Source organism: Genypterus blacodes, unplaced genomic scaffold (assembly GCF_046128005.1).
Source record: "Genypterus blacodes isolate CSIRO-AG114 ecotype Tasmania unplaced genomic scaffold, CSIRO-AGI_Gbla_v1 ptg000414l_1, whole genome shotgun sequence".
NCBI lineage: Eukaryota > Metazoa > Chordata > Actinopteri > Ophidiiformes > Ophidiidae > Genypterus > Genypterus blacodes.
This window is the reverse complement of record NW_027467186.1, coordinates 164,683-177,500: the sequence shown is the minus strand read 5'-3', so window position 1 is coordinate 177,500 and position 12,818 is coordinate 164,683. Positions and strand designations below refer to the sequence as shown.

At 44.5% G+C, this 12,818-nt stretch overlaps 2 protein-coding genes across 2 annotated transcripts in view; both read left to right on the top strand.

Annotated features, from left to right (window-relative positions):
- Positions 1-87, top strand: part of LOC142989390 (immunoglobulin superfamily DCC subclass member 3) — an 8,216-nt gene extending 8,129 nt beyond the window's left edge. Inside the window, exon 14 of the mRNA XM_076138890.1 lies at positions 25-87. Coding sequence (XP_075995005.1) covers positions 25-87 — 63 coding nt within the window. The remainder of the gene's footprint in view (positions 1-24) is intronic.
- A 5,926-nt stretch (positions 88-6,013) lies between these two features.
- gnrhr3 (gonadotropin releasing hormone receptor 3) lies at positions 6,014-8,575 on the top strand. Its single transcript, XM_076138889.1, has 3 exons — positions 6,014-6,553; positions 7,355-7,556; positions 8,160-8,575. The coding sequence occupies exons 1-3, from the start codon at positions 6,014-6,016 to the stop codon at positions 8,573-8,575; spliced, it is 1,158 nt and encodes a 385-aa protein (XP_075995004.1).
- The last annotated feature ends 4,243 nt before the right edge of the window (positions 8,576-12,818 follow it).

The following is a 12,818-nucleotide window of genomic DNA, read 5'->3' as shown; positions in this document are numbered from 1 at the left end:
TGTTTTTTTTTATCCCGCCCACAGAAACGTGAAACCGCCTCCACTCCTGTCATGGTCATGGTTGAAGCTCCTCCCACTCAGCACTGACCCCCCCCCCCCCCCCCCAGCTGTGGGTCCTGTCCTCTCCTTCCTGCTGCCAAAGCCTTACAGCCTGTCTGCCTTTAAGAATAGTTTCTAATTCATTTCCTTATTGATTGTGTGAGGAGCGTCCACAGAGCGCCCCCTGCTGAGAGAGAGAAAACTAAAACCAAAGCTGATTGATGATTGATTTCAACCAAACCTGATGCCTCACAGCTTAAACGTGTGAATCAGGGCTCAAGTCTTTCTCCTGTTTGGAACCAAAACATTCATCATTTCTCTTTCAGTTCATTTTGAGTTTTTCACCAACGGTGCCAAGATTCTGCCAAATTCAGAGACACGGAGGCCTTCAGCCGGACTGAGCCGTGAGCAGGAACCAGAGGATCCAGCAGAGGCACTGTTCAATGTCATGACAAACCTTCATGGTTTAACAGAAGATTTGTATCTGAACTCTCTGTGCTGGAGTCTCAGTAAGTTGTGTCATTGTGTAGATATTTGTGCTTCTCTTTAGTTCTGTAGGTCTTTGAATGGACCCTAAAAGCTCCTATAGATCTGACCTTTGACCCCAAAACCTCTGTATGTTGTCATGGATCTCTATCCTATACTAACTTCCGGATGCCTTCTCACATCAGTTGGCTTTTATTTTGGAGGGCAGAACTTCTTTATTGGTGCTGTAGAAGAAACATCAACATGGATTCATAAGAGAAGCATCTACACAATGACACACTGACAGATGAACACACAGAGTTCAGATGTGAAGGAGATGAAGATGATGACATTCAGTAAAAGACTATCTCTAACCTGTGCTGATCCTCCTGGGGCCTGGAGCCAAAGGGATCTCTGCTCAGCCGGCCAACTTGACCTTTAGCCTTTTTCTGTGTGATTGTGTCACCAAGTTGGCCTCAAAGCAGGACGTTTTTGTTGAGGACCTGGACGCTCAGCTGGTTGTTAAACCCCTCCCCCACCCCAAGCCCCACCCCCAGACCTCCAAAGACAGCTACCTCAGGCTTAATGCCAAACGCCTGCTCTATACAGGCACCAGCCCAGGAGCAAAAGGCTCCTCTGGTGCCTCCACATCTTCCTCAGCATCCATGACACACTCCTGCTGGACACTTTGGGCAAACAGCTGCCTTTGATATGTGAACTTGTCCGATTGCCATTTCCTGTCCTGACTCCTTTGTTCACATCCAGGACCTGCAAAGAGGACTCAGAACTGCCTGAGCTCAAAGCTTTAAAGGCCACAGTGCCACTTCATTCCTCCACTTCAGCAGAACCAACGCAAGATCTGATCCTGCAAGTAAAACCTGCAAAGACACTACCAGACCTCCGAGTCCAAGCTGCCTCAGGATTCACTGCACCGTTCTGCTGCTCCAGGTCAGAGTTGATCTGGTCCCTGTTTGGATTGTAACTTCCTGAGCAGACCTGGACTCTGAGCAGGGGAAGGACAGGCTGTGGCTGTGTGGACAGGATGTCCTGGTGTCCTGGTGTCCTGGCTCCTTCCTGTGCAGGTTTTGGACGTTTGAGAAGAATATCGAACCGTCTGAAATGAGTGTGGACTCATCTTTCTTGAGGTTTTCTGTAAATGTTTTGTTAAAAGTTTAGCAGACGTGTTCTGTAGCTTCGCTTCAGCTGAAAATTTCCAAAAATTCCTTAAAACCAGCTGAACGACGTCCAAAGATAAGAAACATTTCTTGTTTTACACCTTTTCTGTTTGTTAAAATCAGCTCTTCACAGTTTGATGGCTGATGGAAGCTTCAGATAAGCTTCATACAACTTAACCAAAATATTTTCAAAAAATGTATATTTTCATGTATTGTTACAGAAGATGTTTAATTAGCCAAATAACTGATGTAGACCAAAACACAACATAGAGAATGAAACATAATGAGACGTCCTAAAGTCTTGGTGTCTTTATATTTACTGTAACTGGCCTGAGGACATAAACCTGACGCTAACTCTGAACCTGAACCTAACCCATAGCTTTTTACACACAGCAGAGCAAACACACAAATACTGCTGAACAAATTGTCATAAATCATTCAGGTTTTTGTTTGGACATTAAAAAGTTCATCAAAACACAACATTCGGAATTTAAAGGAAAACGAATCACAGTAACATTAACTTGTTTTTAAGTTAATTTGTGAAAATGAAAATGCTCCTCAGGCCAAAGCAAATTATTTTCTTCAAACTTATTAATAATAATTTTTTTTTTTTCAGCTGTTTGTTTTTCCATCACTGCTGTTTGTTGTGAAAAAGGAAAAACTGCCAAACGTATTTTTATTGATAATATTATAATTCTGTCCCTTTATTTCCCTGTAGTTTGAGTTTTAGGATTTTTGCTTTTTTGCTGTAGTTGTGAAAATATTTGTAGCTTTGAGGAAATGTGGTGTTTTGTCCAGCAGGCGGAGCAACGAGCCGAGGGGTCACAGCAGGAAGTGCAGCCATGTTCAATGTTGAATAAGCCATAACGTGTTTATCAGCCATATTCACACAGACTCCAGCTCAGCGCCCCCTGCTGTTCACACTGAGAAGAAACTGAAGACATAGAGAAAGTAGAGAAAGTAGAGAACGAGCCGAGAACCAATGAGGGAAATAATGCTTTAATGTTCCACATGATGTCACTCAAATCTGCTCATTAGCTCAGAGATTTATCTCCAAAAACAGAAATTATTTGCAGCTACGTAAAAAAATGCATAATGATTGATCAGTAGGCTTATCAATCATCATGCACTTTATCAATATTTTCAGGTTTTACTGCACAGCATTTCTGATGTTTGATTTAATTTCTTTATTTGTTGTCATAAGCATGTCGAAGCTTTAATATAGAAAACACAGAGCAACACACACGTACGCGCGCACACACAGACACACACACACACACACTGTTGTTAACGAGCTGTCCTGCGCTTTGATTTGGTCAAATGTTTGTATGTTTTTATGAGTCAAAGCTCAAAGCAGATTTCCCAAATAAAACCTGAAACAGGAAGTAGAAAATAAACTGTGCTGTGTTTTTTTCTGTAGCTAACGGCAACACACACGGAGGCCCTGGGGGTCTCATCCACGCGCTCCAAGCTCTGCTCTTTGTTTTGCTGTGATCTTTCATACTTTGATCAGATATTCAGAAATGTGTATTAATGTTAACCCAGCTTGTGTTAAAGACGTTGTCATTCATGAATGAGCTTCTTCATCTGATGGCCACACGGGGGCGCCAGTCTCATAGATGACCTCCTGTCTTACAGTGACACATAATATAACTTTACTGCATTATTTTAATTTATTAAAGCAACCTCAATTAACTCAAGTATTAATTAGACACACACACACACACACACACACACACACACACACACACACACACACACACACACACACACACACACACACACACACACACACACACACACACACCTCCTCCTCAGGAACTTCCTTATTGGCTCAGAGAAGCTGCAGGACAAATGAAACCTAAAGAGCTGCAACTGCTGCACGCTGATACCCAGAGCTGCAACCAGGCTCAGCCCCACCAGGCTCAGCTCCACCAGGCTCTTGCTTGGGTTTGTTGGACTCTGTGGAGAAATGAAGAAGAAGAAGAGGGGAAGCGCCTGATGAAACAGCAGCTGATCAGGTGAGACAACAGTAGGATCAGTATGCTGTTTGTTTGTTTGTTTGTTTGTTTGCACTTTCATAAACAGTAAATCATGATGATGATGATGATGATGATAAACTATGACTTCAAATGATAAACATTATCATTAAATCAGTTACGTATGGATATGATTGATCACCAATAATGGATCAGCTTGATGTCAGGATCTTTGAAATAAAACTCAACAATAAACTTTAAAGGAAACGCTGCAGCATAAGAGTTCAGCCAAAACAACATGAAATACATTTGTTACTTTGACTTCACCAAGCAGAATTACATTTACACTCAGCAGAGTTATTAAAGTCATCAGTTATCAGAGTTATTAGAGTTGTTAGAGTTGGGGTTAGAGTTATCAGAGTTAGACTTGTTAGAGTAATTAGAGTTAGAGTTATTAGAGTTAGAGTGTGATTGGTTCACAGTGACATCATCCCCTGAGGCAGCAGAGACACAAACAGTGTCACTTACAATATGAAGTAAAGATGTGTGGTTTGTGTTTGTGCTTATCTGTGGGCAGAGAAAAAGTTCACTTCCTGCCTCCTGTATGTCCAGCTGTTAGCTGTTAGCAGTTAGCTGCTCTGTGCTGATTTACTTTTGCTTCTCTTCATTAATAATTCACTACAAACACAGACCAGTGTTAGGACCACTGGAAATGGGTTTCAGAGTAAAGCCAGTAATGTTAGATATATTGTTAGATATGTAAGAATAAAGATTTTGTTCATTTGAAGACCAAATAAGAACCAGCAATTATTTTACTTACACTAATTAACTAGAGTTCTTTTATTTTATATCCTATATCAGGGGTCTCCAACCTTTTTGCCTCGGAGAGCTACTTTTACAAAATAAAAGTGTCGGAGAGCTACTCATGTTTTATATTATTCGTAACATTTATCCACATGGCTGATTCTCCACCCAAACCAGCTGAATAAGCGTCTTTTGCTAGAACATTTACAAAATGTTGATATCCAACACTCAACACTCACATTTTGTATCAAAATGCACTTCAATTCAGCAACATGAGCTTGTTTTTTTTCTGTATTCATGTTCAGTGTCAAGCTCACACCAATAAATTCACATCATACTAATCTCATAAAAAACAAAACAATGTTATTACTTATTTTACTAATTAACTAATACTTTACCTTTCATATTTCTCATTTTCTGTATTTCCACATATCACTGTCACAATATCTCTTCGCATTCCCTGTAATTCAGGGAATCCCTGTAGTTCCCATCTCATGAGTGTGGTACTGTTTTCACAAGGAATTAAAATAATGTTGGAATGTTCTTGCAGTGAAGCACGTTCTTTGGAGGAACATACAATGGATTGAGAGCCTGGGCGGAGCTTCTGTTTCCTTCCAAGTTCCAACTGAACGGTTGGATGCACAGTCTGTGAAGGTTTTTTGTGGACCCTGCTCGACATGACAGCTTAATCTGCAAATTCTGCCTTTATGTTGTCACAATTGTTAAAATGCATCCAATTGCTGCTTTCCCCCCCAGCTGTCACTCATCTTTTCGCGCACTGCAGAACGAGACCATCCTATAATTCTGTCTTGTATTAAGTTGCAAAAAAATGAAAACAGCTCTCGGACGGTAGCCGGCTCCCGTCGTTCACCTAAAAGAGCTGAAAGAGATGATATGATATGAACAGGGGAACTCTTCGAGCCGGTACGTTCGCTAACGACACATGACGCCCTGCTGGCAGCCGGAAAGTCCCGTGAAAAGTTGCCGTGGACTTTGGTGAAGTGGCGCTCCACAGACGCGTTAGCACCGCCAATGAGACACGCGCACTTGCTGGCCGGATGTTACGGTGTCACGTCACCAAACCTGACAGCAGCGTCATTTGTTGAACTGACAGCTGATTGGCTTATAATCGTTTTGTGACCAAGGAGGCGGGATTTGAATTTGTTTGGATAGAAATTTAAAAAGCTACACCAAGTGACGATGTGTTGTCAAATGTACGTATTCTTTGAACCTTTAAGCGACTCGGAAAGGCTTTGCGAGCGACCGGTAGCTCCCGAGCGACGTGTTGGCGACCCCTGTCCTATATTATATTATCCAGAAAACACTTGAGAGCGTCTGTCTGTGTTCAATAACCCTCCTAGCCACGCCCCCTGGTGGACAGAATGTTATAAGGCACTTTGGTGCAACGAGTGGCTCTAACTTTAAGAGGAAATGATTGATTGCTTGGTCATTCTAATATCTGCACTGATATTTCATGATTTTATAAGATCCATTTATTCTGAGTGTAAGAGCAGAGACGATGGCAGATCAGCTTCTCTTCTTCTTTGCAGGATGTCAGGTAATTGGTCTTTCCTGAGGCCATCATCGCTGACCACACCCACCATCCCAGTAGCCCCGTCCTCTCCAAATACTTCCCAGTTACCTCAATTGACAGACTGGGAGGAGCCTGCCTTCACCCGTGCCGCTCAGTTCCGTGTTGGTGCCACTTTTGTTCTCTTCCTCTTTGCCGCTTGCAGCAACCTCGCCCTATTGGCTAGCATATGGCGTGGGCGGGGCCAGCGGCTGGCCTCCCACCTGCGGCCGCTGATTGTAAGCCTGGCGTTGGCAGACCTGATGATGACATTTGTGGTGATGCCCCTGGATGCGGTGTGGAACGTGACGGTGCAGTGGTACGGTGGTGACGCCCTCTGCAGGCTGTTGTGCTTCCTGAAGCTCTTTGCCATGCAGGCGTCTGCCTTCATCCTGGTGGTGATCAGCCTGGACCGCCAGCACGCCATCCTGCACCCGCTAGACGCTCTGAGCGCGCACCAGAGGAACCGGCGCATGCTGGCGCTGGCCTGGACGCTCAGCCTGCTGCTCGCATCGCCACAGGTGATTACAGAACACTCAAGAGTTCTAGAGAACTTCTACAGAGTTCTTGGCTGAGGATGGTAGAGTTCCTTTAGGGATCAGGAGGTTCCTGGTTCCTCCCAGCTCCTTGCATTGTGTATGAAAGTGCATATGAGGTCAATTGTGTTTAGGAGAGAAGCCATGTATAAGTACAGAACCTTCACTTTCTGTTTGACTCAAGAAGATAACACAATAACAAAATAAAAGTAAGCAGGTTAAACAAGATTTAATTAAAAAAACAAAATCTAAAACAGGACAGCCAATCAGGCGTGAGCGTTTCTCCTGGGCTCAAATAAAGCTCAAAGGTCACAGAAAGAATTTTCCTTTGAACTGATCGGAGGATTAAAAGTGTGGCCCCCTGCTGTGACTGAGGAATGATAACAGTGCAGGTCAAAGGTCACAAACAACTGATGGAACACAGAAGAGGGGCGGTGCTGAGTTAGAAGTGGGCGTGGCTTACTGTAGTGCCAACTGCATTGGGCCTCATTCATCAATATTTGTGTTGAAAAGTTCCCTCCCAGTGAGAACCAGGAAATGGGAGCGATAATGATGTTGTAGGTGGGCGTGGCTTACTCTGCCTGAGGAACCTCATCACATGGTTTGCCCAGCACCTGAGTTAGTGGAACTTCAGTTAAATGAGTTCAGCTTAAATCATTATGTGCCAATGCTTTATAATGTAAAGTTGATATGATGCTGCATAACTTGGACTCAGCTCTTGGGCTCATGGACAGGAAGCAGGTCTATTTCTTGTGTTGACTTCCTGTCCCCGTCCTTGCGCTCCAGCTGTTTATCTTCCGCGCCGTGCGGGTGGACGGAGTGGACTTCAAGCAGTGTGCAACTCACGGCAGCTTCAGGCGCCGCTGGCAGGAGACGCTCTACAACATGTTCCACTTTGTCACGCTCTATATCGTCCCCCTGCTGGTCATGAGCTGCTGCTACACCCGCATCCTGATCCAGATCAACCAGCAGCACCTGAACAACAAAGGTAAACTGTGTGTGTGTGTCAGTAGTGTTGACAGATAAACACACCTAAAGTCAACTGGAATTCCCAGAATGCACAGCAACAACAGCGCATTCTGCGCTGCTGGAACAAACAACCAATCACAGAGCTGCAACAAATCATTTCTGCTCTCTGATTGGTTGTGATTTCATGCCTGTGTTCAGTTATAGAACATGCAGGCTTGTTTACATTCAGACCAACATGATCATTTGTCATACATGGTAATAAGTAGAACCTTTATTATCTTGAATTCCTCTCCATGGTCTCATACTGATATTGATATTTAATTAGGAGTTTCTCTGATGGTTTTAAGCGTGTTAAACGTTTACATAATAGAAGGCAGTAATCCCCCCCCCACACCCACACACACTCCGCTCTGCTTTATTAACACAGCAGGTGAGGAACACGGCGGATTAACATCATTCCAAACATTCCACAAGCTTCCTGAAAGCAGCTGCTGCATTCTAGCATAAGAGCTCACATTGATAATCAATCACATCCACGAGTCCAGAAGCTGATCAATAATCAATAATCTAGACAGGATTATTTTAGCTTTGTCTCTTATGTTTGCCCCGCCCCTCCTCTCAGCTGGTGAGTCATGTTTGCGTCGAAGCGGTGCTGATGTCATCCCGAAGGCTCGGATGAAGACTCTGAAGATGACCATCATCATCGTGCTGTCCTTCGTGGTGTGCTGGACTCCGTACTACCTGCTGGGTATCTGGTACTGGTTCCATCCCGACATGCTGCGTGTCACGCCTGAGTACGTGCACCACGCCCTCTTCATCTTTGGAAACCTCAACACGTGCTGCGATCCCGTCATCTATGGCTTCTATACGCCGTCCTTCAGGGCCGACCTCGCCGCCTGCTGTCGCAGGAGGCGGGACGCCGCCGCCTCGCCCTGCTCGCTGGACCGTCCGTCTGCACGGCACAATCCTCAGAGCAGAGAGCGGGAGTCTGACAATGGCAGCGCCCAGCAGGCAGGGGGCGCCGTAGTGCCAGATTGAACCCGTCAGGTTTGTGTGGAGCAGGGAAACACAAAGGTGAAATCTGTGATCTGAATCAATGAGGATGAGACGAAGTGATGCAACTTCATCTGGACCCAGAATGCAACAGAGCGGAGCAGAGAGTGAGACAAAACAAACGTACTGACAGGAAGCTTATGACAGCAAACTGACAGAGCGACATTACTCTGGTACCAAAGGTTGCTCGTCTCCATGTGCTGATGACATCATGGACCACCAAGGATGAACCACTGATCCACACGTATGTGTTTATTTACCGAACCAAACAAGGTGATAGGTCAATAGGCGTTGCCGTGGAGCTAAGGTTACCGTGGCAACAGTGTGATTAGAAGTGAGTCAGCTTTGTGACATCAACAAATCTGACTTGAGCTTGAACATATAGTGACTCATCAACTCTGCCTCATGGTCAAGGCCGTTCTCTGTTTGAACATTAGCATCAGAGATGCCTTCAGATTAACATGCAACAGGTCAAGGCCCCGCCCTCCAACAGGTCCAGGCCCGCCCTCCAAGAGGTCCAGGCTCCGCCCTCCAACATGTCCAGGCCCCGCCCTCCAACAGGTCCAGGCCCGCCCTCCAAGAGGTCCAGGCTCCGCCCTCCAACATGTCCAGGCCCCGCCCTCCAACAGGTCCAGGCCCCGCCCCAGCTGTTGTTGTTTCTGTTGTCTGGTTTACATCACGGAGCAGAAACGAGAGCGCCACCTTTTGGATGTGTCGCTTTTATCTTCTCTTGTGGGTGGAGCCTCTGTTTCCTGGGCCAATGAGGCTTTGCTGAAAGAAAAGCAAGTGCCAGTCAGAATTCAACAGATGTTAACAAATCAGAATCATTGATTGAGCTTGAGGTAGCAGGAGTCACTGACCTGTCAGCCTGAGTCAAACCATCTGAACACACACACACACACACACACACACACACACACACACACACACACACACACACACACACACGTGTTATGTGACATATGTGTATGAAAGAAAATGAGAGTCAAATGAGTGACAGGACTCACTCTGCTGGCAGTCTGCAGGCTGCTGTGAGCTGGAACAGACCAAAGCACTTATTGATCAACATTGTGGATTCTTATCAAACTCATGATTGATGTGAACACGTTCATAATGAGTCATGTGATGTGTTCATGCTGTGTGGCATGTTTGGTTTCTGTGTGACTGAAGCTCCACTGCAGCACATTTATGAAAATGTAGTTGTATGTGCAGAGTTGTAATCACCGTGCTCCTCTAGGGACGGGCAGTAAACGCTTAGTGAGTGGCATTGTTCATGTTACAAACCTGTCCCTACTTAAATAAACCACAAAGGAAATGGAAAACAACAGCCTCCTCACAGAAAACAAGTCATTCAAGTCCATGCATTAACATGATGCCCCCTGGTGGAGAAATGTACAACACAGCCTGGGCTCATTTTAATGAACATATGAGCTCACACTTAACTACTTCATGTACTTTTAGAAACAAATAGGGTTAGAGTAGGGTGTGGGTTTTTTGCTTTTACTTTGTGTTACCTGTTATTTCCTGTAAACATGCTGACGTATTCAGGCTGCTCTTTAGCTCCGCCCCCAGCTGACCCACAATCCTCTGCTCCTCTGCCTCCTTTCTCCTCCTCTTCTTTGCTCCTCCTCCATTCACAGGCATCTGTGCACATCATGAGCATTACTCAGTATTACTACACACACAATCTATGTTGGTGTGTGTGGAATTCTCAGGGCTAGGTTAAATTCAGGACTCAGTTGAGATCAGGACTCAGTTGAGATCAGGACTCAGTTGAGATCAGGACTCAGTTTAGATCAGGACTCAGTTTAGATCAGTTGAGATCAGGACTCAGTTTAGATCAGGACTCAGTTTAGATCAGGACTCAGTTTAGATCAGTTGAGATCAGGACTCGGTTTAGATCAGGACTCAGTTGAGATCAGGACTCAGTTGAGATCAGGACTCAGTTGAGATCAGGACTCGGTTTAGATCAGGACTCAGTTGAGATCAAGACTCAGTTGAGATCAGGACTCGGTTAATATCAGGACTCAGTTGAGATCAGGACTCAGTTTAGATCAGGACTCAGTTGAGATCAGGACTCAGTTGAGATCAGGACTCAGTTGAGATCAGGACTCAGTTAAGATCAGTTGAAATCAGGACTCAGTTTAGATCAGTTGGGATCAGGACTCAGTTGAGATCAGGACTCAGTTGAGATCAGGACTCAGTTGAGATCAGGACTCGGTTTAGATCAGGACTCAGTTGAGATCAAGACTCAGTTGAGATCAGGACTCGGTTTAGATCAGGACTCAGTTGAGATCAGGACTCAGTTGAGATCAGGACTCAGTTGAGATCAGGACTCAGTTGAGATCAGGACTCAGTTGAGATCAGGACTCATTCAGCCCTTTAATCCTACACCTATAAAGTTATTAGCATTTAAACAAACTTTTGGCCATGAGAGGTTTTCTACATGTGATGCAGAATCACCTTCCTCCTCCATCCTCATCTTGGCTGCAGTCAGAGGTTGATGGTTTAAATCCTTGCTTGGGCTCTGAACACGTGCACTGTCAGTTTTCCTAATAACAAATTAAAGTTAGAAAACATGTAAGACAGGGTTAGTAGTAGTAGAAGTATTTAGAATGGGCGTGGACAATATGCAAATGAGCCACCGCTCTCTCTGTCTCTAAATGGCTGGTGTCTGCGAGTGATTGATGTCTGAAAATGAGGTTTGCTCTGCTGAGGTACAGGTAGGGTAACACACAGCCATCCATGACCTCATCACAGTTCCCACATTAGGTTCTAATCATTTGTGGTTCTTACTCCGCGTTTTCAAATTTTGAACATGAAACTGCTCAGAAGGTCGGTGTTTATCAAAATGTCAAAACAAAAAAGAAATGCTCTTCAGAATGCTCAGAAACTTTGAGTCAAATTCAGAGCTTAGTGTTTTTGTTACTCTCAAGGGTTAGGCTGAGGTCAGGGTTAGGCTGAGGTCAGGGTTAGGCTTCCCTCCCTGAGGTCATGGTTAGGCTTCCCTCCCTGAGGTTGGGGTTAGACACAAACGTCCTCATTACACAGTGCATTAATGCCATCTGACCACATACATACTGGGCTCGCATCATCATCGTGTATTTTTGCGATAGGCACAGCGGGGACACATTCATTCATTCAGTCAGTGGTAATGACACCTAGTGGTCATATGAGGAACTTTCTCTATGTCACACTTTGGTTATAAGGTTGGACACTGCAGAAGGCACTGATGGTGAGAGCTGATTGGCTCCTTCATACCTCCCAGGCTGTCCAGATGAAGGGCTGTCTGAGTTTGACCACTGTGGGTGTGGCCTAAGTAGGCGAGGCCTCTGCGTGAAGAAGGAGGAGAAGTTTTGTCCCAGTACCAAATCATGACACAGTTAACCAGGTTGTCTTGATACATAGGCTGAAGTTCTAGGTTGTTTTCTTTCTACTATACTGATGGTAAATGTTCTAAATCTCTCTGTTTCTGCACTTCTATTTAGTCTTCATATGCTCCCTAAAAATTCATTTGATCTCATTTTAAATCATTATAGTCTTTTCATGTTTTACCGCCATAAAGGCCTGGATGTCTTTCAAAGTGAAACGCTGCCATGTCTGCACAAAATATGTCAAAAAAAACAGAACTAAGAGTGACTGCAGACTTTGTAACTCAGTCTTTGTAACCCTGTTATCACTGTTACAAACTACAAACTGAGATTCAACACATTGTTAAATAAATAGATATCACTTAAAGCAGCAGTGTAACACTGTAATGTATACATATATACAGTGTGTATAGGCTAGCAGGTCCATACATGTGTATGTATGTTTATACAGAGGCAGATTCAGGCCTTTCATGTTTTCACCATTTTCTGATTTGTTGGGTTGGGAAAATAAATAATCAGTTAAAATTGGCCACACAGATGACTTATATACATATTGCTTAATGCTTTATGTCATACACATGGCCACCATAGATGTATTTAGGTGAAGGTTCTGTACTTATATAGCACTCATGGAGCACTTATACAGCTGCAGACCTGCCGCTCTTCCTTCCTGAGCCGTGCTGACCCTCTTACTTTAGGACTCCAATCCTTCCTGGAGTTATCAGACTGTGACCTGGGACCTACAGGTGCCGGATGCTGACTCGGCACCTTGTGAGCTGAGGGAGGCTTGTAAGTTAAAGAAAAGTTATAGACTGCTGCTTTAAGTCATATCAACTCAAATCGACTACAGCTTGGTT